The sequence below is a fragment of the Podarcis filfolensis genome (assembly GCF_964270895.1).
Source record: "Podarcis filfolensis genome assembly, chromosome: 12".
In the NCBI taxonomy this organism is placed as follows: domain Eukaryota; kingdom Metazoa; phylum Chordata; class Lepidosauria; order Squamata; family Lacertidae; genus Podarcis; species Podarcis filfolensis.
The window spans coordinates 50,220,557-50,246,703 of NC_139614.1; the positions used below are offsets into that span (position 1 = coordinate 50,220,557).

Sequence of the window (26,147 nt, forward strand, 5' to 3'; positions counted from 1 at the left end):
CAGGAGGGCAGATTTCTGATTTTTTTTAAAGAGGGGAGGGAATAAGAAACACACTGATTGCAGTCTGGTGAAATGTTTCATTCTGGAAAAGCATCACACGTCTGATCATATCTTTTCACCCACACTTGGAAAAATCAGAGCGGAGATGCTTAATTTTATTTATTTAGTAAGGAACATAAAGATTGTTAAGTTGTGGGTGAACATATCAGACGACACAGCGATTCTTCAAACAGCTCTTGTTTATTCACAGGCCAGAACAGAACTGAACTGGAGGGTTCAGTCAGCCTGCTTATATAGAGCTCCAGTACAATGTAACTGTAACAACTTTCTAAAACTATCCAATCACTGAACGTCACTTTCGATCCCTTATTTGCATAACTATCTACAGTATCCCCCTGCTGGCCCAGGGTGAGAACTGAAGTACATAACAAAGATACCCCTTTATACCAGCAAAGGCTGTTTGGTTTTTCAAGTCTGCCAGTTGACATTCTTGGATGATGCACTAACTGTCAGATCAGTAGCTTGTGGTCTTTTTTGTGTGTGGTCATGATAGGTTGTGAGAATTTCTTTCAGGAAGAATGACCAAGAGTCTCGTGGTCCCTTAAATATTTATTACAAAAAAGATTCTGTGGCACCTTAAGCAAGCACTAACAAATATATTATGGCACGAGCATAATGTGTCTGATGAAGCTGACTGTAGCCTATTTAAGCTTGTGCCATGATGAATCTAATCATGTGAGTTCGGAGGGACCCCAGAGTCATCTAGTCCAACCCTTTGCAATGCAGGAATCTCAACAAAATCAAATTAAATTTGTTAGCTGTTAAGGTACCACATAAGTCTCTGTTGCTTTTGCTGCAGCAGACTAACACAGCTGCCCTTCTGAAAGTTTTCTGTGGTATGTACAGTGGTATCTCAGGTTACATACGCTTCAGGTTACAGACTCCGCTAACCCAGAAATAGTGCTTCAGGTTAAGAACTTTGCTTCAGGATGAGAACAGAAATTGTGCTCCGGCGGCGCAGCAGCAGCAGGAGGCCCCATTAGCTAAAGTGGTGCTTCAGGTTAAGAACAGTTTCAGGTTAAGAATGGACCTCCGGAACGAATTAAGTACTTAACCTGAGGTACCACTGTGTAAGCTTTTGTAGACTGGAGTTCCATTTGTCAAGACACATGGCAGGTTATCCACAAGTCCACAGAGGTCTACACACAATATACGTTCTGGATGCAAGCAGTGGGATGCTGAAAACCGTGGAACGCAAAGGGTTATGGTAGGCCAGAGGTTTCCTACACAGAGCCAAATGGACCCTGAGGATCATCCAGTCCAAACCCCTACAATGCAGGATATACTCGGCTAAAGCATCCAATGACAGATGGCCATCCAACCTCTGCTTAAAAACCTCCAAGGAAGGAGAGTCCATCACCTCTTGTGGGAGTCTGTTCCACTGTCAAACAGCTCTTACTGTCAGAAAGCTTTTCCAAATGTTTAGTCGGAATCTCCTTTCTTGCAACTTGAAGCCATTGGTTCGAGTCCTACCCTCCAGAGCAGGAGAAAATAATCTTGTTCCCTCTCCCATGTGATATTTGAAGATGGCTGTTATGTACTGAGTTGAATAGGATCCAAACTGCAGCAGTCTGATTGGTCCTAGAACAATAGGATCCAAAAGGCAGCAGTCTGATTGGTCCTAGAACAATAGGATTCAGAATGCAGCAGTCTGATTGGTCCTAGAACAATGCAGCAGTATGATTGGTTGGCAGGAACCACCCAATCATGCTCCAGATAGAAGTGAATCCACAACCTGATTGGCTTACAGTAGAATTCCGGAATTAGCCAATCATGTGCAGCCCATTGTGTAAATAATGTATATAAAGCAGATACTTTGAGGGGACATTCATTCATTCCTCCTCACCACTATGAGCTGAATAAAGAGCATGAAATCACTTTGTGACTCTGAGTATATTTCAATGGCTCTCATATTTTATCTCAGTCACCTCTTTTCCAGGCTAAACATCCTTCAATCTTTCCTTGTAAGGCTTAGTTTCCACACGCCTGATCATCTTGCTCATCTGCACATATTCCAGCTTCTCAACATCCTCCTCAAACTGTGGCACCTAGAATTGTACACAGTATTCCAGGTGTGGTCTAAGCAAGGCAGAATAGAGGGGGACTATGACTTCCCTTGATCTGGACACTATAGTTCTGTTGATGCAGCCTCAAATAGCATTAGGGGTTTTTTGCTGCTGCATCACACTGTTGACTTAAGTTTGTGGTCCACCAAGACCCCTAGATCCTTTTCACATGTACTGAAATATACTCAGAGTCGCAAAGTGATTTCATTCAGCTCATAGTGGTGAGGAGGAATGAATGAAAGTCCCCTCAAAGTATCTGCTTTATATACAAAACAAAAAAAAATTTTTTTCTTTCCAGTAGCACCTTAAAGACCAACTAAGTTAGTTCTTGGTATGAGCTTTCGTGTGCATGCACACTTCGTCAGAATTCTGACGAAGTATCTGACGAAGTGTGCATGCACACGAAAGCTCATACCAAGAACTAACTTAGTTGGTCTTTAAGGTGCTACTGGAAAGAAAAAATTTTTTTTTGTTTTGACTATGGCAGACCAACACGGCTACCTTTCTGTAACTGCTTTATATACAGTTACAGATAGGTAGCCGTGTTGGTCTGCCATAGTCAAAAAAAAAAAAAAAAAAAAATTCCCTTCCAGTAGCACCTTAAAGACCAACTAAGTTAGTTCTTGGTATGAGCTTTCGTGTGCATGCACACTTCTTACAGTGTATCTGAAGAAGTGTGCATGCACACGAAAGCTCATACCAAGAACTAACTTAGTTGGTCTTTAAGGTGCTACTGGAAGGAAAAAAAATTTTTTTGCTTTATATACATTATTTACACAATGGGCTGCACATGATTGGCTAATTCCGGAATTCTACTGTAAGCCAATCAGGTTGTGGATTCACTTCTATCTGGAGCATGATTGGGTGGTTCCTGCCAAGCAATCATACTGCTGCATTGTTCTAGGACCAATCAGACTGCTGCATTCTGAATCCTATTGTTCTAGGACCAATCAGGCTGCTGCAGTTTGGATCCTATTCAACTCAGTACATAACATGTACTGAGCATGCCAGGTGTCCCCCATCCTATGTTTGTGCATCTGCTTCTCCCTGGCCCTTGCATCCGCCCCTCCTGAAACTCATTTGGTTAACTTTAGCCCCGTCCTCCAATCTGTCAAGCTCCCGATTCTGCCTTCAGCGACGTAGATTGAGGTCCCCGCGCGACTCTTGACGTTTTCCTACTTCTATGGCGCTGCTCTTACGCTGCCTATGGCAAGATGGCTCCCAGAGTCGGCGGGTGATTGGGAAGCCGCGAGGCGCCTCCCGGCATGCAGTACGCGCGGGGGGGGGGCGTGGCATCTCTGCCTCTCTCTCACCAGCCCGCTCAGCTGAGAGGAGGGAAGAGGCGCCTCCCGGCATGCAGTACGCGCGGGGGGGGCGTGGTGTTCTCTGTATCTCTCACCAGCCCGCCCAGCTGAGGGGAGGAGCGAGGCGCTTCCCGGCATGCAGCGCGCAGGGGGGCGTGGCTCTCTGGGGCTGCCTCACCTGCCCAGTCGAGGGGCGGCGCAGAACGGAGGAGGATGCAGCGCCTGCAGGTGGTTGTCGGGCACCTGTCCGGGGCCGGGGGCGGCCGGCCTGCCTCGTTGCGGCCCAGCCCTTGCCTGGGCTTCTCTGGGGCCGCCCTCTCGACGGCGGGAGCTCCGGAGGATGTGGTGGTGGTCCACGGGCGGAGGACGCCCATCGCCAAGGCCAAGAGGGGCGGCTTCAAGGTAGGGGCGAAGCGAGCAGGTGCGGGGGGCGGAGAGGGAGGCGCAGGTGGGGGCGGCCGAGGCGATGCTGCGATGCTTTCAAGTTCCCTGCATTTTCAAAACCTATTTTTCCTTTTTAAATCGTTTGCAGTTCAGTTCATTAATTAATATTATTATTTCAAAAACGATTACCTTTTTATGTGCTTTTTGGTTTTTTTGCCTTTCATCTTAGAAGCATAAAATAGAGGTGGCCAACCCCCTGCAATGCGGGAACCTCAACTAGATCAGACCTGATAGGCGTAAACTACTTTTTGTGGCTGGGAAAAGGAGATTGGGAGGGGTGTGTGGAAAAGAGAGAAATAGAGTTGTAGAAGTAGAAGGGGCCATGAGGGTCATTTAGTCCAACCCTTTTTACTTCAATATGGGGCTAGAACCCACAGCCCTAAGGTTAAGAGTCGCACACTCTTAATGACTGAGCTATCCCAGCAGAAATGAATTAACTCCCAGAGCAAACACAGTGTCCGAAATGGTTCCTTGACTGGCTCTCTCTTTATTAAGATACCCAACAGATTACGGATTAATTTGTTGCAAGCCACCTTGAGGCCTCGTCCAAGGATGCAGGTGGTGGTGGAAGGTGGGATATAAGTAAACATTTGACTGATTTAGTGTACTTATATGCTGCTTTTCCACAATGAACTATGCCCAAACAATAGAATACAGAGCATTGGAAATACAATTGTGCAAAATACGCGACATGCCGGTAAGCTCAAAAGTGGCAAAAATTAGCAATTTGACAGATGCCGAATGAATTCAGTGCTACAAAAAGTAATTTTTTAAAAAGAATAAAGGTGTAAGTACATAGTTACATAGCAAAGCCCTTAGTGTGGGAAACATGCAAGAGAACAGTTTTCTGTTTCTTCCCCAACTAGGAAACTACACCTGATGAACTTCTTGCTGCGGTCATGACAGCTGTCCTTAAAGACCTAAATCTAAGCCCTGAGAAGCTGGGAGATATCTGTGTAGGTGAGTAATTTATTTTGAAGTTGCATTGCTGTACATATATCTGTTTCTGCCCCAGTTGTAACTGTAAATTCGCTAACCTTGTGCTATGGAATGATTGAGACTTCCTGTCTGGGAAATGGGCTATCATCTTCTTCTTAAATGCTGAATTGTGCCTTCTTAAAAAATAAATCTGGAGATGGCATTTGAACTGCAGATAACAAAAGCAGATTAATCTCTTTGCACCTAGGAAATGTTCTTCAACCTGGAGCTGGAGCTTTAGTGGCGAGGATTGGACAATTTCTAAGGTGAACTTTGCTATTTAACACTCTTGATACCAGATAAGAAATAGGATAGAGATCGGGCCTGCCAGGTTTGGCTAATGTTTGAGAGTGCAGGAGGAGTATTGCTGGTTTGTCCTACTTTTGTGAACTTTGTCATGCATTGTGGGGCAGATAGGAGGTGTGGTGATAACTTTCTCAGGTTTTCCACATGCCAAGAGGAAAATAGCAAGGCAGGGGAGGAGGAATACTGGGTGAGATGAAACTTGATAGCCGCTCCACTGGCTAAGGAACAAGTGTTAGTAATTTAAGTAATTCCAAGCTGGCTTGAAAGAGGCCAAGGAAAACTGGTGTAATGGTTTAGGGAGGTGCTGCTCTCTGTTTTGCCACCCCCCACCACAGGTGAGGCCTATATTGTCTACTTCACCTGTCTTTAAGAGGTTGGGCTATGAAACGGGGGTTGCGCTTTAGAAAGAAATATATGATTAGATGGCTTTTCACTTACAGATAATTGAGTGCTTACTCATAAAAAGTGACAAAAAGCATCACTTCTGGCATCTGACAGTCTGTTAACGTGGCTCTCACTGTCCTGTGTCTCCATCAGAGTTTTTTTGCCCCTGGTCTTGATGAAAGCTTATGCATCGCGATTAAGTTTGTAACTCGCCCTTCAATGCAGAGGTTCCCAGGGCAACAAACAACAGTATGTTAAAATACAGCACATCACTAGGATACAGAAACATGCATGTATCCAGAACGGCGTTTGGTAATATTTTGGAAAATACTTTGCAAATTGGTTCAGTCAGGACATGGTGATTAAGTCAGAGTCACATTCTGCAAGCTGGTTTGCTATGCTAAATTTCCCAACTCCCCAAGTCAGTTTGTGGTGGATCAGTGCTCTCCACTTTATAGGGACTTTGAGTCTTTCAATTGTAGCACAGTTTGAGAAAGAGTTCAGCAGCAGACCATGTGCATTGCATGCCAAAGGTTCGGTCCTACATATCTCCAGATAGGGCTGGAAAAGACACCTGTCACCCTGAAAATCTGCTGCCCATCAGATGTGGGGAGCATTTGGCCCTCCAGGTGTCACTGAACAATAAGTCCCATAAATGCCAGCAAGCATGGGTAATGGCCAGGGATGGTGGTAATTGTATTTCAGCAACATCTGGAAGGCTAAAGGTTCTACACATCTGGCATAGACGACCCAAAGCTAGATGGTCCAATAGTCTGATTTACTCTGTCAGCTTTCTTGAACTATAATGTATAGGCTGTAATCCCCCAAACTACACCAGATCCTTAGTCCTACTATCTTCAGTGCTACTAAGGAGTCTTAAGTGGTTGGAATAGCATATGTATCTTGCATTATCTTACTCTCAGCATAAATAGACCCTCAAAAGAATGACTCCATCCCTCTAAATTGACATCTCTGAGATGGGCTTCCAACTTTGTTTCTGTGCTAATGAATCATCATGCTTGTGTCTTGTTTCAGTGGCATTCCAGAGACTGTGCCAATATCATGCGTTAACAGGCAGTGCTCATCTGGGTTGCAGGCTCTGATCAATATAGCTGGTAAGAAGGGAGCTGGTGACTGGGCTTGATGGCAAAAAGCTCATGAAAATTCTGCATTCAAAGTAAATTCTGCATTTCAGTAATTCTGATATATTCCTGTTAAGCATGGAGTGTGCCTATTTGGTATCTTTGATTAATAGTTTAAGTTTTGCAGAGTCTGGATGTGTGGTGTAATGTGATTGATGTGTATAAAGGAATATATTGAGGCTGGGAGGAGAGGCACGGGTAGCAATACAGGATAGAGAAGTTGTCTCCTTCCCCCACAAATGTTTTTGCAGGCATTGCATGCACGCTTTCAAATACAATTTCACAGTTAAGAACTTAAGACAAACCCCCAGATTCTCAGGAATCTGTATATTGTAGCAGATAAGGAGCTTGCCTCAAAATTCTGCACTTGTGGCTTTTCAGAGGTTAGTCTTAGTGCTTTTGAAAGTCCTGGCCAAAGCAAGTGTTAGTTTGGCATGTGAAGACTTAAATTCCTGGAGCTGAACTTCCTGTGCAGTTTGTATATTGACTTCTGTTGATAGATGGAATTAAGATTCTTGGACCAATAAGTTTCTTTCCATGAAGATGTGGGCGTGTTCATTATTATTATTTTTTACATTTCTATACTGCCCTTCAGCCAAGGATCACGGGGCAGTTTAGAATAAAAACACAAAAATACATACCATAAAAACAAACAACAACAACACCCCCCCTTTAAAAGCCTATAGATTGTTTAATTAGCCAAAGGGGCCTGGGAGAAGAGGAATGTTTTTGCCTGGTGCCTAAAGATATGTAATGAAGGCACCAGAAGAGGCTCCTTGTAGTTAGTAGCTAAAGGAATCAACTTTACTGAGATTTGTAAATTCTTCATAACATTAACCAGGTTGGAGAATAAGTGAAGTGTTTTAGTTCCCAGAATATGTAATCCCCTCTATCTGTGCAATATTGGTGAGAGTGGTGCTCACCAAGGTTGATCTTAAATTGTTGCTTGTTTTATTTGTAGGTGGCATCAGAAATGGAGCTTACGACATGGGCTTGGCCTGTGGGTAAGACGAGTCTTTTCATGAACATCCCTTGCTAGTCTGTAACCTCAGTCATGTTCTCTTCACAGATCATACAGTATTTTATTGAGTATTTTATCGAGTACAGAACGGGGAGCTTTTTCCATTCTGGCGTTTTAGGAATGTAAAAACACCCTCCATGTTTCATGCTAGCAATGGCGAAGCAATGTTTGCACTAGAATAAAACACCCGAATCCATTATGGAAACTTGTGGGTGTGATGCAGCTTCCACTTTTAATTTGATTTATAATTTACTTAGGGCGGTTCTACTTAATCCAATTGACATTCTTCCCCATTGAAACTTGTGATTTGAATCCTGGCCTTATAGGTATTACATTTCATTGTGTGTCTTGTGAAAATCAGTAGGATAGTCAGTAGCACAGATATCTTCCATCTGCTAATCCTGTTCCTAGGATTAAGTCCTAGGTTTTTCCAGGATGTTGTAGAGCACAGGTTGCTATTCATTGCCTCTCAAGTACCTGTAGCAGTTCATAGCAGGGATAACGAGTCTGTGTCGGCTTCCAAGTCATGTGGCTACCAGTAGTAGTTTGTGAGACAGTCAACTTGCAGCACCTCTTTCCTCTCCCATTATTTATATGACTACCTGTTCAAACAGTCCCACAATGGTAGCCTACAGAGAGAGTCTTCCAGAAAGCTAGAGGTATCTGTGTATCCTTCCAGCCTCCACTCATTCCACATGTGGTGTGGCTGAAGTTTTTTAGCAGTAACAGGCAGACGTTTTAAGTCCACGTGGTTTTACAACCTCTGTAGAAAACCATTTAAGTCAGACTGCAATAAACTTGCGTGCTCTTGAACTGTGTGCATCTGTATTGTGCACTGTGAATATTCTAAAACATTTAGTTTTAAAGTTGGTTTTATGAAGGCAGGGTGGTGCAGTTTCATTGTGGGGCTTAGGCTTGGCTTAAACTTCTACTTCAGCTGTAAACCCCTAAGAGGTCTTTGGCAAATAACTCTCTTCTTCCGTTCCACTTCTGTGAAATGGCAGGCCTCACAGGGTGACTGGTTGTTACAGGGTCAAAACGCCCCTTATGCTAGTGTAAGAGATGAACCCATGAAGCGCTGTACTCAAGCTTCTTAGGTTTTACTCTCTGAAAATAAGTGTTGGGGTGATCAAGTGTGTGTGGTATTCAGACCTAGTGTAGGCCTCCTAGTCCTGAGCTTCCTGGTTGAGGTCATTCTTCAGACTCAGTTTTCAGTCCAGTTTCGCAGGGCCTTTTGAAAGTGGGCTGCTTTCTTTCTTTGGAGGTCCAAGTGCTGCCACACCCAATTTCCTGATTATAGCGTAAAAGCCATTCCTGTAGGAGGATGTTTACACGTTTCAGCTTTATACTGCTTAGGATCACACCCTTGTTATAATCTAGGCTTCGTAGCTTGGTCTTAATTTTGCAATGACATGTGTTGCGAAAGCATAGCTTGCAAATGCTAGGCCAGAAAAATGTAGGACAAAGGCTGATCTGGGATTCCGAAACTGAGCACTTTGACCTTCAGTTCCTGTTGAGCAATGCAGGCCAAGTGTTGCCACTTGTGAGTGGCTTTCTTGAACTGAGTGCATTTCTCCGGGAAAGACTCGCTAAGCCCACTTTTAAAAACTATGTAGAGAATTGCTGTAGTTAACCTACCAGCCTGCCTGGCAACATTGATCTGTTGTTTAATGCTATCAAGAGTTTAAAGTGTAGCCAGGAACTGCTCTTGCATCTGTACAGATTTCAGAACTGTTGACTTGGCAGATATGCTGCCCTTACAAATAAAAAGTGGTAGTTGATTCTTGTGAGCTGTAAACCTTTTGGTATCTTCTGGTCTGGGGCTGAAAACTGACACTGCAGAGATTAAAAACTTGCTCTTTGGAAAATCCATGGCTTCATCGGGTGGCTTATTAGTTTTGTGGAGGCTGTTTGGCAACCAACCTTGAGCCATGGACTGTTCGGTCTGACTGCTAAGACTTTGGTCTGATGGCTTTCATAAAATCAGGGTATGGTGACATGCACAGCTTCTCTTGCTAAACATGTATTTTAAGACTGCATGTAGGAGCGTTTCAGAAAATAATGCAAACAGTTTGTACCCCAGCTGGTACAGAGTAAGATCTGAAGGCACCTAAGATCTTTAATGCTATCCTTCAACACACTGTTGCTTGGAAATGATTTCAGTAGGATCCTTCAGAGTTAATATAAATATAACTGAGGCGTCACAGTCTTTTTCAGAGTTCTGACCTGATAGCACAGGACAGCTTTCCTCAACCTGGTTGCTCCCCTAATGTTTTGGACTTTGGCTCCGATCAGGCCCAGCAAGCATGTTTAATGAGTCGGGGGTGTTATGTGTTAATAGTCCAAAATGTTTAGAGGGCACCAATCCAAGGAAGGCTGGCAGAGATTGATACCGTTAGAGTGAAGTAGCATATTATACATGTCTACCTGGAAGTAATCCAGTTGGGGTTTACTCTCTGGTAAGTGGATATAAGGAGGGACGCGGGTGGCGCTGTGGGTTAAACCACAGAGCCTACGACTTGCCGATCAGAAGGTCGGCGGTTCGAATCCCTGCAACAGGGTGAGCTCCCGTTGCTCGGTCCCTGCTCTTGCCAACCTAGCAGTTCGAAAGCACGTCAAAGTGCAAGTAGATAAATAGGTACCGCTCCGGCGGGAAGGAAAACGGCATTTCCGTGCGCTGCTCTGGTTCGCCAGAAGCGGCTTAGTCATGCTGGCCACATGACCCGGAAGCTGCAAGCGGCTCCCGCTTTGCTTGACTGACGGCAGCCATGGCTCCGGTCGAGTGCATTCGCTCCGTAACACGCACAGATTGTGAACTGAAATGTCAGTAATTTTTTTGTTACTTTACTCAGAAAGACTCTTGTGTCCTTATTCTTTTAAAAGGGATTAAAGGGGACACCAGGAAATAATCTTAACTGAGAGATTCAAACGGATCTGCAAACTAGCTTCCAGCTATATCGAGGGGTATTTGCTCTGAAGGATAATGCTTATCCGATATATCGTGCGTGTTATGGTCAAGTGCGTGCTGGCCACATGACCTGGAAGCTGTATTCCAGCTCCCTCGACCAATAAAGCAAGATACCGTATTTTTCGCTCTATACCTTTACCCTTTAAGTGGGTATAAGATTGCTGCTTCAAGTGATTTTTCCAGATGGTCGCTAATGGACTAAGCTCAGTGTGCTGTTTTGGGTGCATAAAGCGCTATACAACTTGTGGCCAGAATACCAGAAACATTGTCTCACTCCTTACATACTAAATTCATCACTGTGTCTCCTGCAGATCCTGTCTTACTTAATCCACGGCAGATCACCTCTGCTGCCAAGTTAATAAAAGTTGTGACTTTTGTTAACCCAATCTCAAATGTCTTACCTCTTTATATCAGTGTGTGGCTGCAATCGCTGAGCCATCCTCACTTAAGCACATTTGACAACAGATTGGAAGGTGTTACCGTTGGATTTCACAAGATTACAGGAGCAAGTTTGGCACAAAGGGGTTAATGTTGTGAGATGATGGATGAATGGGTAGTGCTTGTTTGTAACAATGGCAATTATTAGTCAGCCGCTGACAACTTATGAGGGTTCATATTTGAAGCCTACAAAATTATACAGAGTTCAAAGGAAATTAAAGATTCAAATTTCAAATGCTGCTGTGAAAATGTGCAAGTCTGAATATTAATAACAGGAGTTCTAATTTAAAAATGCAGAGTAAAATGGGAAACTTAATATCTTGATTATGTGCTGTATATTTATTTAGGTGTTCTTATGAAAGCAGTTAGATACATGTGTCTTTTCCTGATCCCTATATGGTTCTTTCATACAAATGATGTTCGCAAAAGCATTTCTATCTCTCTGTTTTTCCTCCAGAGTGGAAAGCATGTCTCTGCGTACTGTCGGCAATCCTGGGGACGTCAGTTCTCGTATGATGGACAACAGCAACGCCAGAGATTGTCTTATCCCAATGGGGTAGGTGTTTTTATCTCTTCTTATGGTTTTAGGGGGGCTTTCTTGATGCTACTTTCCATCTAAGTGAGTTTCTGAGAAATTGTTCATTGTCAGGTTTCTGGTAAAGCTGATGAATGATGCTAGAGGCAAGTAAAAGGCATACATCAAATATAACAGCGACTTCTGTACACACACCAATAAAAAGTCAAAGTTTGCATGGAAGTTATTCATTTTGTATAATAAGTTGAGCAATCTCATCTGTTTTGTATGTGGTTGCCACTGGAGTAAGTTGTTTAAAGAAAGCAAAGACATGGTTGGTATTTTCCCAACATTTTGGCAACTATGTTTAGGCTGCTCCAGTTCTTCTTTTTGCTATTGTTTTGTTGACTATAATTATTTTATTGCTGTGATTTTTACTTGTAATTTAAGAATTTGTATTGTTTTCAATGCTTTATGCAGACTGTTTTGAGGTCACTTTGTTACAGAAAGCAGTACTATAAAAGTGTTTAATAAATATGTCCTCTTCAGCCAGTTGGTCTATTTTCCTTCCCCACTTTTGATGTTTTTCATTGGGCATCACTGACATATTTATAAGCTTAGTCTTGCAGTAATGTGAACTGGAAACTTGCTTTTTTAATAATGAAAGTTGTGATTCTTCGGGTGGCAGATCCTGAGCATGCATGATTCTGGACCCTTGGATCTTTTGAAAGTCACATTGGTTCCACTGTTCCATCACTTTTCTTAGAGAGACAAATATGCTCTGAACCAGTGGATTAATCCACTTGATAACTAATCTTGTTTTTCAGAATAACCTCAGAGAATGTAGCCGAAAGGTTTAATGTCACCCGGAAAAAGCAAGATGCCTTTGCCTTGGCTTCTCAGCAAAAGTAAGTGGTTGCTTTTCTCCTCCAGCCCCCAAAGAAATGGACTTTGGTTCTTTCCCACTTAGAAGCTGCCTGCTTTCTGTGTCCTGCTTGCCACAGCCACTCCTTATGGTTCACCTGTGTCTATGCAAACACCAGCATCCCAGAGCAGCTTATTGAATCCAGCATTTCTTAGTACAGTCGTACCTTGGAAGTCAAACAGAATCCGTTCCAGAAGTCCATTCAACTTCCAAAACGTTCAGAAACCAATGCATGGCTTCTGATTGGCTGCAGGGAGCTCCTGCAGCCCATTGGAAGCTGCGGAAGCCCCGTCGGACGTTCGGCTTCCAAAAATCGTTCACAAACTGGAACCACTCACTTCCAGCGTTTGGGAGCCAAAACGTTCAAGAACTAAGCTGTTCGAAAACCAAGCTATGACTATACTATGCGGCTAGGGAAACCCACCCAGATGGGCAGGATATAAGTAATAAATTATTATTCTTATTCTTATTATGTTTTGGCTAATACAGCATTAAATCATGCTGTGTCATTCCTGCGAAATGACCTGTTTGGTTCAGTGGTTTATCCAGGTTGCCTTCCTGCCTGATTATATAACATAGTGGCTCACAGCAGGGGCTTTGCTTGTTGGTTGTGTGCCTAGTGTGTAGTTGGAGAAGTCGCTTCCAAGCCAAATGCCCTTTAGAATTTGGCCTTCCTCCCAGGGAATTCAAGGTTCAAGCCTTTCTCCTTGCCATTGCGTTGGCACCACCAATCATAGCAGTTCATGCATTCACACCCTCCCTCTTGCTTGCTTGTGCCTGGGGGGGGGGTGGTGGTCCTGATATGCATAGAGGGGAAATAATGTCTTCCTGCTCAATAGCTACACTGAATCTGGCTCTCTCGGGCTTCAAGCATAGCTCTTTCCCAACTGTCCCAAGGACTTGGTAGGGACTTGGGCTTTGCTGGTGATCTATGGCCTTTTCTGGTGCGTGTCAAACGTTGTGTGGCTTAGCTGGCTTGATTCATGCGGTGCTGCTAGCTCTGCAGGCACAGGAATGCAGTGCACCTACTCTCCAAATGTAAGATATTGTCGCTTGGGTTCTGCAGCTCAATCTGACTGTGCCTTTGAGCCAGTTAATTGAAGTCTTTCAGTTCTGCCTAGGAATACAAATGTTTTGTATTTTGCCTGGCATGAGCAGATGCTATGGTGCTGGCTTTGGCTTGTATGCAGAACATGGAAGGCAGTAATCTTAATGGATCAGTCTTTGCTGCAGTGTAGGGCTGTAAAAGTTTGTAGACCTGTTTGTGTTTGTCTTAGGTTTGTGTTTGTCATCCTGTTGGATGGAAGAGCTTTGTGGAACCTGTGCAGGCTCGAATGGTCAAGGATCATCTAATAAATTGCCATAGTTTAGCATCTCAAGTGTCAATGTTTGAGACTAGGAATAGAGTGTTTGTATAAAGTCAGATCTACCGCAGGCTCACATAAACATCCTCACAAAACACCATTGAAATGAGCGGAAACCTTGCAGTCAAATGGAAGGGGTCCCAGAGCAGCAAACATTGCTTGGACTCCTCTTAGAGCAAGCATGGACAACTCCTCCTTTTCCCTTCCTGTGCTAACATAGGTGACGTCATTTAAATGTCTTTCATACAGCTTTAGGAACACACACTCTTATTTTCTGGCTTCACTCTGTGCTTCGTACACAGCAACGTTCTGAAAAACCTTGTTCAGATAAGTACATTTGTGCTTCCAGAGCAGCTCGAGCCCAGCAGATGGGGTGGTTTAAAGATGAGATTGTCCCGGTCACCACCACGTTCACGGATGACCAGGGCCAAGAGAAGACGATCACTGTGCTCCAAGATGAAGGGGTCAGGCCAAGCACCACGCTGGAGGGGTTGGCGAAGCTAAAGCCTGCCTTCAAGGAGAATGGCACCACGACTGCTGGTAAGTACCAGGAGCAGAGGCCGAATTAACAGGAGATGAAGCAACAGGAGGCGTTTGTAACGTGTGCCAAGGAGTCTTCTCTATTTGCAGTTATGCACCTCGGTGAAATGTGCCAGTTCAGTCTCGTTGGTTTGGCTGTTATTTACATAATGCTTAGTAGCTGCAAGATGCAAAGTGCTGTTAACAGCAAAGGAAGAAAAACCAGTTTGAAATAATGAAGCCAGTGGTGAATTGCGTTTGGAAGGAGCCATAGCTCAGTGGTGGAATGCATAATTTACACTCCAGAGCAGGCATTCCCAAACGGGGTTCCAGCTGTTTTGGGGCTGCAACTCTCATCATCCCTAGTTAGCCAGACCAGTGGTCAGGGATGATGGGAATTGTAGTTCAAAACAGCTGGAGACCCAAGCATCTCCATCTTAACAGGAAAGGCCACTGCCAGTCAGAGTAGACAATACTGGGTTGTGTGGGCAGATCATCTGACCTGGTATAAAGGCACCTTTCTGCCCACATTCTGGACTAGGTCATTACATTTAAGGAAACAGGTAAAATTGCTCTTAAACGGGTTATTAATGGTGGAAGTTTGTGTGCATGTTTGAAGCGGGGTTGTGAGAAAGAAATAGCGAGATATTAGATGGGAAGGCATAGGCAACAATTCCTGAACATTGCAGAGTTTTGCAGCCAATGCAATTCTCAGTCAGTATCAGATTCTATACAAAATAAAAAAAATTCCTTCCAGTAGCACGTTAAGAGACCAACTAAGTTTGTTATTGGAGCTTTCGTGTGCATGCACACTTCTTCACACTTCTGAAGAAGTGTGCATGCACACAAAAGCTCCAATAACAAACTTAGTTGGTCTCTAAGGTGCTACTTCTGACCAAACTGCGGGAGGCAGTGGAAGACAGGAGTGCCTGGTGTGCTCTGGTCCAGGGGGTCACGAAGAGTCGGACACGACTAAACAACAACAACGAAGGTGCTACTGGAAGGGATTTTTTTATTTTGTTTCGACTATGGCAGACCAACATGGCTACCTACCTGCATCAGATTCTATGATTCCCAGCAAAAAAAAGGGGGGGGAAGTAAACAGTATATTGATCCTCTCTGAAGGCTGTTGGTTAGTCCTGTTCTGAATAGCTGCCAGCAGCACTGGTCACAGTAGCTGTAAACGAATCCTGATGTTGCTTGATTTCTGTGTCAAAGATCACCACTACAGGCAACAGAAACTCCTGTGACAACATTAAGTTAGGCCTGCAAATGGCTGGGAACAGACGTAGTCTGAATCTCCCCCACCCCTTTGGTAGAGTTGTGACATAACTAACAGGTTTGTGCTGGGCTTGCCAGCATTCTGTGTAACTAAACCTGCCTCACAATGCTGAAACCTTGCCCTGGTATGTGAAATCTCTTGCCACAGGTAATTCCAGCCAAGTTAGTGACGGCGCTGCTGCAGTTCTCCTGGCCAGACGTTCCAGAGCGTCCCAGCTGGGCCTTCCCATCCTCGGGGTGCTGAGGTCGTGTGCAATAGTTGGCGTTCCACCTGATGTCATGGGCATAGGACCAGCCTATGCCATTCCAGTGGCGTTGGAAAAGGCTGGTAAGTTAACCTTGGGCCAGGGGTTGCCAGCCTTTTGGGACCAATGGGCTTTTGGACTTTGAGTAAGTGCTGTGGGTGCCAGTCACAAAAGGGCTGCCGTGGAGCATGGAATGACACACATAATGGAGAGGGCGTGGTCTTTGCTGCTGTCCACCCCCCACCCAGAAAACCTGAGGCTTATGGTAGGAAGTCCACTATGTCCTACCGGTGGGGATCACAAATATTAATTTCATCAACACAAACTGTGGTGCCAGTGATACCTAGTAACAGGGAGAATTTACCAGTAGCAGGAAAAATACAAAAGGTGACTGTACTTCACTCACTCTCGTGGACAAACCTCACACAAACAAACCACGGACACACAAGCATCTCTAACTCTTGCCCACACACTTCACAGATATTTCTCCCTCTTTCTGCCCAAGTTCATTCTCTCTCTCTCCTCCACCCCATATTCATATTTCCCTCCCATATCTTTTGGGGGGATGAGTCAAACACTGAAAGGGTGGAGCAGGCTAATTTCACAATGAATTGCAACAGCGGTGTTACGAATATTAACTGGAAAGGCTTACTTTGGCATCTTCTCTCGCTCTAACCTGCAGGTTTGACTGTGAAAGATATTGACATATTTGAAATCAACGAGGCCTTTGCTAGTCAGGTGAGATTTGCCCATTTTGTTGCACTTCATTTTTAGGGTGGGGTTTTCTCTGTATTGGGACCAAATGGATTTAGGTCTCTTCCGGAGGCGATGGGCTTAGGTGAAAGCAAAAAGCTCATCACTTCTCTTGCAATGCATGTGTATTAAAAGCATCTTGGATAGATGAAAAATTCCAAAAAATAAGGGCTTTCTAGTCGCAATAATTAAGAGGTAGACCGCATTTAAGGTTCTTGTAGCCCCCGGATAATGGGCGTCCAGTCCCTCAGGCCCACACATAATAGTTCCTGTATGCCCCATTCTACATACGGCCTGGGCTGAAAACGTGTGTGCCTATCCTTTATCAGGCTATTCTTTCTTCCTTACAGCATCCCCTGCCATGGTCTCCCTTGATCTCACCCAACCAATTTGGCTTGAATTGGACTAGGGGGCTTTAAGCAGTGGTGTTTCAGTGTTGTGTGAAACCAGTTTGCACAGTGTTGCTGCAATTCATCCACCCTTCCCCATGGAACCCCTTTCAGGGCACTGGAAGCGGCAGCGGCAGCACTGTGATTAGGGTGCAAGAATGGGTTTCACGCAAGAGCTCTTTGCTGCCGTGAGAGTTTTAATTGAAGTCCACCCTCAGCATTGGGAACTGAACATCCTATTTGAATTAAACATGCTCCCTGCTTTTAATATTGTTAATTTGCACCGGGACTTGCAAGAAGTAGAATACCATTCCCTGTGGTGTTCACTCGGCAAATGAAAGGTGGACAGAACCCACATTCCCCTTCTCCCAGCTTTCTGTTTTGAGGAGACTGTGGAATGGCTTAGTAGCAGCTGGTCCTCTAAGTCAGGAAATTCTTGGAACTGCATTTATTTTTGCCACTCCAGGGATGTTTCTCCTAGTCGGGCTGGAGGAATAGGGTTAGAGCGTCCCTTCCTCACCAGTCCTTGCACATCCCTCCCAAAGCTTCGATATTTATAATGTGGTGTGAGTAGTAGAAATCTAGTGCATACAGTGGGGGTACTCATATTCCTTGGTCATGCCTTTATTCAGGTAATTCTCGTGTTCACCTAGCTTGCTTCGGTACATGCAGAGACGAAGAAAACAGGAAGAGGTGACTTGCGTAACTCTATTGGGTTGCTTTAAAATGTTGAATCTCCTTAAGAAGTCTAAGGCGGGAGATTCAGATGTTGAGACCCCTGGCTAAGTGGAGGTAACACTGACTGTGGTGTTTCTGCAGGCTGTCTACTGCGTGGAGAAGCTTGGCATCCCCATGGAGAAGGTCAATCCTCTTGGTGGGGCCATTGCCTTAGGGCACCCTCTGGGCTGCACTGGGGCGCGGCAGGTGGTCACTCTGCTCAACGAGCTGAAGCGTAGGGGGAAGAGGTGAGGCACCTGCATTAACTCGTAACTTTGAAGTATGTATTGATGCTGCATGTTGCTAAAGAAAGACGTACTTTTTTATGCCCCTAGTGCTGGAGGGGGTTGCGCAGGTGGTTTCCCAACTGGAGAAACTTGTTCAGGAGTTATAACTATTGCAAAGCTTTCTTACGCAAGTTCTAACTGGCAGGAAGAAATGTAAGACACATCAAAGGACTTTGTTATTGCATGTGTCAACAGTTTGTGGAGCTGTTGGTGTTAGTGCCTTTTGGGGCAGACTTTTTGATCGGTCCCTGCCACTTCTCCTTAAGTTTGCAATCCAAGTGTACTGTTAGGTGTTCACTGCAGTGAACACCTATTTCTTTCTCCCTCCCCAAATCTCAGTAACTCAAATGATTTTGAAAGCAACTTTCCCCCATCTTTAGATAGCCAAGATGTGCATTTTCTCTCATACACTGCTTTGGGTATGTCTGAGCAGTAAATCATACAGAGGCACATCAGGCAGCCTCTGGGGTGAGTACTTCTGAATAAATCTAGCTCTTGCAGCACACAGTTTAGGAAAACTGGGCTGCAGTATCTCAGGTGGCAGGAACTGCATTCAGCTGCCATTGTGCCACTTATTCCAGTTGTCACGTAGGACAGAAGAGTTAGCTGGTTTTAGTCTGTGTTGCAAATTCTGACCTGTGTGACCATGAATCGGGGTATGAGTTCAAAAGTAGTCTGTTTCTAAAACCATGTCAGATGAAACTGGAGAATGCAAACAGAGTTAGGCACTAACTTGTGTCCTTCTTTCAGAGGGTATGGCGTGGTCTCCATGTGCATTGGAACAGGGATGGGAGCAGCTGCGGTGTTCGAGTACCCTGGAAAGTGAACAGAACTCCGGCCTGCTTAACGGCTGGAGTTTCCAGCACCTCCCCCCAAATGATTCATGAATCGGTCCAATGAAAAGATGCTCAGTATGTAGCCTGCAGGTGGGATACATGCCACAGCGCTCTAGTTCAGTCGTCCCTCTTTGCAGCCTTCCAGCTAAATCTTGCACAGGGATGGCATGACAAGAGAGGCTTTGGGGTAGGCAGGATGGGACTCGGTGTCATAAATCTTGACCTCTGAGACAGAACCAGTTGAGTACCCGTTCCTGAGGGGAATTCTGCCTAAAGGGACTAATCGTGTATTTGGGAACAGGCTCCAGTAGCACTGGCTTCTTCATTTAGCCAGCCTAACTCTGCGAGACAAGAGTCAGTCAATAGAGGCTGACTGATAAAAGGTACAGGTTGATGTAGCGCTGTTGAAACAGAGGAGGGCTGTGGCTTTGCTTTGCTTAGGGAATGTCTATGGGAAGGTGACTTAATAATTAGAGTTCAAAAGCTTACTTTTGGTGGCTCCAAGTGCCCCCCCCCCCAATATGCTAATACAGTGGTCCCTCGGGTTCTTAACCTGAAGCACCACTTTAGCTAATGGGGCCTCCTGCTGCCGCCGCACTGCCAGAGCACGATTTCTGTTCTCATCCTGAAGCAAAGTTCTTAACCTGAAGCACTATTTCTGGGTTAGCAGAGTCTGTAACCTGAAGCGTATGTAACCCGAGGTACCACTGTAACTTCTAAAACATTCCTGCCAATATTATGCCAGGACAGAAGTTTACACTGATCATTAAGAATTTTAACCAATTAATGCAATTTCATTAATGAAAACCTCAGTATGGCTGCCTTTGCGAGACACCTAGTGTCAGAACCCGAGCCTTTAATAGCAACTAAATAATAAAGTTTTCTAATAACTACTGTTTTCTAGTCCTGATTTATAAAAAATGCAACAGCTCGCCTCTCTTAGGATCTTACTAACATTCTGTTTTAAATTGAAGGCTCGGCTTCTTAGTTCAGAAATCAAGCCTTCACACTCAAGTCAACAGAAATAATGGCCCTTTATTTTCTACTATAAATCACCAAAAACCAGGTAAACCTACTTGCAGCACCTACTGGAAAACTGGTTGGGCACTTTACGTTTTGCGCATTTCTTCATACTTCTCATCATAAGATCCTTTCCCCCGGACGTAGAGCAGGCAGGGTGCCTCTCCCAGCATCCCAACAACTGTGATTATGGTTTGATATTCCACATCCTCCCTGTTTAAAGGGAAAGAAACACAATCCAGGAAGGCGGGTGGAGGCCTGCTAGTCTTACAGATGCCTACTAGTGGCGATGTCAAGTCACGTACATTTAAACTCCTCTCCCAGAGAGATCTCCAGCCACAAACACTGATGCAGCATGCAAGGAAGCCCTGAATGTATGCAGTTACTTTATATTATGGAAGGGGTAGCAGTGGCAGAAGTAGCAGGATTAAGCTCTTGCTTACTTAATTTATGTGGTACTCTGCCAGTTAAAATCTCGCAACTGTATGCTAGCTGATTTTAACCCCCCCAAAGTGGATAAAGAAAACTTGCTGTATCTGCCTCAAGTCTTTTAGGGCAGAGTTAACTTACCCTCCAGCCTTCCAGAGTTTGCTGGAAACTGGACTTCAGAATCCAACATCTGGAGGGGGCAAAGGTTAGTAACCCTTGTTTTGGGAGGTTACTGGAAGTGGTGAATTTAGCTTTATAATGTGCCCTAATTCTAGCTCCTTGACACAATTTATATTTAATACGCAAGTACTGCTCTCAGTGCCAGGGAGCCCATCTGCCCTAAGATACTTCTGCAGCTACTACTTTCTTGTACACTGAAGACCCATAGGTTACCCTTTTGTATGGAAAACAGTTCTGCTCCAGCTACCTCCCCACTGTCAGTGTGAACTGCAAAAGTTATCAGAGGAAGCGCTTAGGAATGCAGTCACTGCAGCCAATACACAAGGAAACATGGTTTCATAAAGCCCCCCTAATTTACCAACAGGTTGGCAGCTTTGGTGGTAACCCTACAAAATCAATGCAGAACATTAACTCGTTTCATGTCTTACCTTGGGGTGAAGCGAACCACCAAAAGTGTTTTGGTAGGCACACTACTTTGATGTGCTTCGAGAACGCCGTTATTTGGGGAGATGGAAAACACTTCAGGTTCTTTGTGCCGCTCATTTTTATCTGTAAGAGGAAGTGAAAGAGCAAAAGGTATAGTGACATTCTTAATGAAAAGAAAGCCTCACACTAACGTCTACTCGCACCTTTACCAGTTGAATAAAATGACCACTCTGCTTCTGATAAGGTTGTTAACAGTTGTCCTGGCTTCCAGTCTACTGAATTCATTAACTGATCCAAAATCGGTTAAAAAATACACTGCAATTTGCAAATGTGTGTCCTTCATTATCATTCTAATGCACCATTAATACAATGAGCTCCCACCTTTTTTTGGCAGAAAGGAGATCTACACATGTTCTAAATTAAACAGATTCTATGATTTTGTTAAAAAATAAATGGACATTCTCACAATGCAGCTTCCAAGCATAGGAGCCTTCTTAACAGAGTGGGAGATGTCAACCTCCCGATTTCTCTTACCTAGCAAAGCTGTCCAGTAGCTCCTGCATCCACTTGTATTCATCACAAGGACAGCTTCAGACCTCGTTTGATTAACGAGGCAGATTTCGAAATCGATCGTGTCACAAGAGAGCCCAAGTACTGGGACAGTGAGGTATGCAGCCATGGGCAATGCCTGCAAAGGTATAAAACAGGGCAAGAGCCTTTGATAAAGGAGCAATTCTGCACTGACAAGGCAAAGCAGACTGGGAAGATGATAGGCCAGAGCAGATCTATGGTAATTGTCCATATACATAAGATGTGCAGCTAGCTTGGTGCAAGCATCCCACGGCATTTCTAGTGCAGCTTCTAGGTGTGGACACCAGATCTCTTTGAGGGCCAATGCCAACTAAATGGATGCTTAAAAAATAACTGCTAAAAATCGGGGTGAGTTGTAGGATTACACACTCCCCTGTCTAAGTATAACTCTCCCAAGCTGCGTAAGCATTTCTGCCAGCGCCAGTGGTTAACCAGGATCCGACCCAACCATAAAGCACATTCCGATGGACCTCCACACGGGAGCCGGTGTTTTCTGCTGTTTTGTTTGTTTCTGCTGCAGGGTAAGAGCAGAAATCTTAAGACTGCTTCTCTGGGCAACAGCTTCCTAACTGCCAATCGGCTCTACGCACAGCCAGACACTGCTGCAGTCAGGGAGACCTTGTTGCTCTTGCAGTTCGGTTTGGCAGTCCATATTTCTGGCCAAAAAAAGAAGTGGGTACGGCAAGGCAGACACGTCTGCTCAGCCACCCACCCCTCTTAAAGATCAAACTTGTACTTAAAAACTAATAAGCTTTGGAAGACTAGTAACTGGTCTGGGGGTTAATAAACCTGTCCTGCCAAAGGTTGTGTATAAAATAACTTTAAAATATGAAAGAAGGTTGCAACAATATGTGGTAAAGTGGGCTTAAGCAGGTAGAGGCGATAAATCGATATATTCCCATACTTGCATTGGCATATTTCAAAGTACAGGTGATAAGCAAAATGTGTGTAAGTGGGGAGCCCTGTTGCAGTAAATACAGCTTCTTGCCCAACAGCAGCTGAATGGGGTAGCTCCCATATGCCATTGTGAAGCCCTTGCGAGTCTTTTTTTCTGGACTTTTGGCTCACTGACATCAATCTGCATACCTGGGTTGCTTTGTTACTGTATTCAATGACGAGATTTTGCTTAAACTCTAGGATTTTGTCTCCATTTTCAAGCTGTAGCACTTGAAGCCCAGGCAGGAACTGGTCTTCCGGGAGATGTTGATAGGTTAGTAACTCCAGGGATGTGTGGAATGACACCTTTACCTACATGTAAGCCAGGCCAAATGTGTTAATGACAGAACCGTGTTTGCAGGAAAAACGATGTGCTGTACATTATTATTATAATTAAAATTTGTATACTGCCCTATACCCGCAGATCTCAGGATGGTTCACAGTATAAAATCACAATATAAAAACACAAAATACATAATCAAAATAAAAACAAACAACCCAATAACCCCCCCAAAAAACATTTTAAAAGGGTATTTGATGTCAATCAACCAAAGGCCTGGTTAAAGAGGAACGTTTTTGCCTGGCACCTAAAGGTGTATAATGAAGGTGCCAGGCAAACTTCTCTGGGGAGAGCATTCCACAGACAGGGAGCCACTGCAGAGAAGGCCCCGTTCTCATGTTGCTGCCCTCCGGACCCCTCATGGAGGAGGCACACAAATAAGGGCCTCAGAGGATGATCTCAGGGTTTGGGTAGGTTCATATGGAATGTGAGGTATTGCGGTCCAGTAAAACACAATGTCGTTATCTTTTACTGGATGAACTTCTCTCGGTGAACAGATAAGCAGGCTCTTGAATTACACAGAACTCTTCATCGCATACAAGACAACAGAAGAAGCCAAGCCAGTCGTTCTGCATAGGGGAATGGCTTGTTCAGTTGCCATATCAATGTTAATCAGTGCAAACAGGTTCCTACTTTTTAAAAAGGGGCCCTCTTTTTGACCTGCAACACCAGTTCTCTTAATAATTACACTGAGTTTGAGCTGAAGGGACTAAATGCAATTAAAAAATTTAAATGCAAAAAATGAGGAGGGTGCTTTAGTGTGGTGGCACTTTTAGCACTCCCTGCCATTGCATATCAGACATGCGCCTTCTCTGTTGCCTTTCTGATGCCTGCTAAAGACATTCCTCTTTGAACACACCTTCTGAAGACTTTATCCCAGTCGGGATCTTGGATTTGAACTGATTCTATGTGTGTGCTGCCTCTGTTTTAAACTGTTTTTATCTAATGAAAATAGTATTAAGTAATAATAACGACTTAAATAGACATTGGATAGTTTTCTCCTTTTCTTTGACAGAGTTCCTACTTCAAGATAGTAGTTTAAATGTTAAAACTTCCTTGCAAAACGGCTTATGCTTCTAATCTGAAGCCCTGGTCTCCCTCCCTGGTCTGTGTCACTTTATCTCTTTATACTAGAACTTCGGTACCAGTGAAAGCAATGGGGAGTAAGTTTTACTTAGTCCGCATCCAATCCACTGCCGGTTAAGGCTTGAAGATGAACTTACCAGCATATTTTCCAGAGGATAGAGTAAAAGGTGCTGCTCCCCATTTTCACTGTCACTGTGGGGTATCTTCAGGTTCTTCTTGGGGTCTACGCCAGACACGGAGAAGGGCGTCGTCAAAACCAGCTTGAAGGACAGAGGAGTCTCTGTGTTGTTGGTGAGCTTCAGGTTAAGGGTTGTGGCTGACTGTGTCAGTACCTAAAGGATTGAGAGAGAGCATATAACATAAAAGGGCATACATCCCATCTATGCCCTTTTAAAATGTGTTTTTTTTGGGGGGGGGGCTATTAGGTTGTTTTTATTTTTATGTATTTTGTGATTTTATATATTGATTATATTCTGTGAACCGCCCTGAGACCCCCGGGTATAGGGCGGTTAATTAACTGCCCTATACCCAGGGGTCTCAGGGCGGCTCACAGAATAAAATCAATATATAAAATCAGCAATGGATTTTAAGTTTAAAAGTGCGATAGTCTAAAGTTTTTATATGTTTATATGCCTAAGAAAAATGGCCCAAAGTCGCCCATGGACCACGGTTTGGGAATTTTCTTAACAAACTAGATTGAATCGGGGGATGGTCTGCACCTACAGATCTGTGCGAGAATCTGGCGATAATCCAGGTCGTCTTATGGTCTTTGCCTTACATTGTATATTGTTTTAAATGTTTGTTTTGCTATTGGGATTGTAGTTCCATTTGTGTATCTCATGCTGGCCTCTGACCGTAATAAATTTCATGTTCATATATAAAATCACAAAATACACAATAAAATTAAAAGTAATTAATTAATATTATACACAGGCGATTCCCCACGTATGTGCATTCAACTCATGCACGGCTGCATATATCTGCAGGTGCTGGGAAATAAATAATTTCAAACTGTAAGACAGGCCAAAAACAGCCTGAAAGTAATTTTTATTGTTGCATGGCAGTGCTTAATTGTTGCCAGTCGCTAAGTGATTTGCAGGGAAGTGTTGAGAAACAAATGATCAAAATCAAACCCGCTTCACATCCCCAGGTGACTCCATTTCCCTTACAATGCATCCCTGCACTGGATTCTGAGTGTGACTGTTTTCATGGTGCACTTTCAGAGCCTTGTTCCGTGAGGAGGAAAGACACAACATTTTGAGGATCTCAAAAGTAGGAAAGGAGTTGGGACTACTTACGCCCATGAGGGGCTCATCTGGGATAAGGGCGCTGGCTAGAGCGTGAAACACCAATCCGCTCTCATGATCCATCTCAGCAGTTAGCCTGCAGGAAGAAAACCAAAGGCCGTTCAGTCTTGTCTAAGCAGGAGCGTAACCCACTAATGGGATTATATGAGGCACATTCAGTGTAGAGCATGCCCACCAAGCTTGGATCTGGACTGCTTTCAACAAGCTCTTAGAGCAGAATTATGAACATGTCCATAAACGTTGCACTAGGCTGCAACCCCAAGCACAGCTGCCTCAGTCATTGTGGCCTAGAAGAGGAGGAAAGAGCCAACTTTTGTGAATCTTCTACTTGAGGTTTTAAAGTCAACCTGGCCTGGGGTTGAAAGCGACTCTCCAGTCTGTCCCTCCCTCTCTTGGACTACAATTCCTATCATCCCTGCCCTTCTACTGTAACCATAATTTTATTCATTGCCTGTATTTAGTATGGGCCTTATTTTATGACATTCATTTGTTGCCACCTTTTAATAATAATAGCAGCAGAGCAGTTTATGAATGAAACGCAGTTCATTTCTCCTTTAGCTAAAGCAACTATAAAATGAATAAAGCAGTAAAACTCAAAGCTGCGTAAAGTAGCAAAGGAGTTCATAAAAGGCAAAATAAGATTGAGATTTTATTGCTGTTTTTTTTTAAAAAAGGTATTTGCCTAGCAGAAAGAACCCCACCTCCATTTTGGGAAAGCTTTGGGCTCTGCTCAAGGTCCCTCTGGTCCATCACCTCTGTAGATTCCCAGGGTTCAAGGTGAGCTAACGCCACTCTCTTTCAGGAAATGGAGGCACGAAACCAGGTTTCCAGTCCCTGAAGGAACCCAAGCGAGCACTCTCTTCCGGACTCGCCCAACTCATTTGGGTTTGG

At 44.2% G+C, this 26,147-nt stretch overlaps 2 protein-coding genes across 2 annotated transcripts in view; one reads left to right on the forward strand and one right to left on the reverse strand.

Annotated features, from left to right (window-relative positions):
• Positions 1-3,496: 3,496 nt before the first annotated feature.
• Positions 3,497-19,835, forward strand: ACAA1 (acetyl-CoA acyltransferase 1). Its single transcript, XM_083579909.1, has 12 exons — positions 3,497-3,832; positions 4,741-4,834; positions 5,061-5,118; positions 6,578-6,657; positions 7,646-7,688; positions 11,569-11,667; positions 12,453-12,533; positions 14,264-14,454; positions 15,863-16,042; positions 16,642-16,697; positions 17,921-18,066; positions 18,856-19,835. Exons 1-12 carry the CDS (start codon positions 3,644-3,646, stop codon positions 18,929-18,931), a joined length of 1,293 nt encoding a protein of 430 aa, XP_083436035.1. The 5' UTR covers positions 3,497-3,643; the 3' UTR covers positions 18,932-19,835.
• A 121-nt stretch (positions 19,836-19,956) lies between these two features.
• DLEC1 (DLEC1 cilia and flagella associated protein) overlaps positions 19,957-26,147 on the reverse strand; it is a 47,294-nt gene continuing 41,103 nt past the window's right edge. The window contains exons 33-38 of the mRNA XM_083579222.1: positions 25,248-25,332; positions 24,087-24,281; positions 22,674-22,835; positions 21,531-21,684; positions 20,999-21,119; positions 19,957-20,174 (exon numbers count right to left, since the gene is read on the reverse strand). Of these exons, the coding sequence (XP_083435348.1) occupies positions 20,051-20,174; positions 20,999-21,119; positions 21,531-21,684; positions 22,674-22,835; positions 24,087-24,281; positions 25,248-25,332 (841 nt within the window). The 3' untranslated portion in view covers positions 19,957-20,050. The remainder of the gene's footprint in view (positions 20,175-20,998; positions 21,120-21,530; positions 21,685-22,673; positions 22,836-24,086; positions 24,282-25,247; positions 25,333-26,147) is intronic.

Excerpts from the sequence above, each read along its gene's own strand:
- ACAA1 (XM_083579909.1), top strand. The coding sequence starts at position 3,644 with ATGCAGCGCCTGCAGGTGGTTGTCGGGCACCTGTCCGGGGCCGGGGGC. Across the intron at positions 3,833-4,740 it reads CCAAGAGGGGCGGCTTCAAG|GAAACTACACCTGATGAACT; the intron begins GTAGGGGCGAAG and ends TTCCCCAACTAG. Across the intron at positions 18,067-18,855 it reads CTGAAGCGTAGGGGGAAGAG|AGGGTATGGCGTGGTCTCCA; the intron begins GTGAGGCACCTG and ends TCCTTCTTTCAG.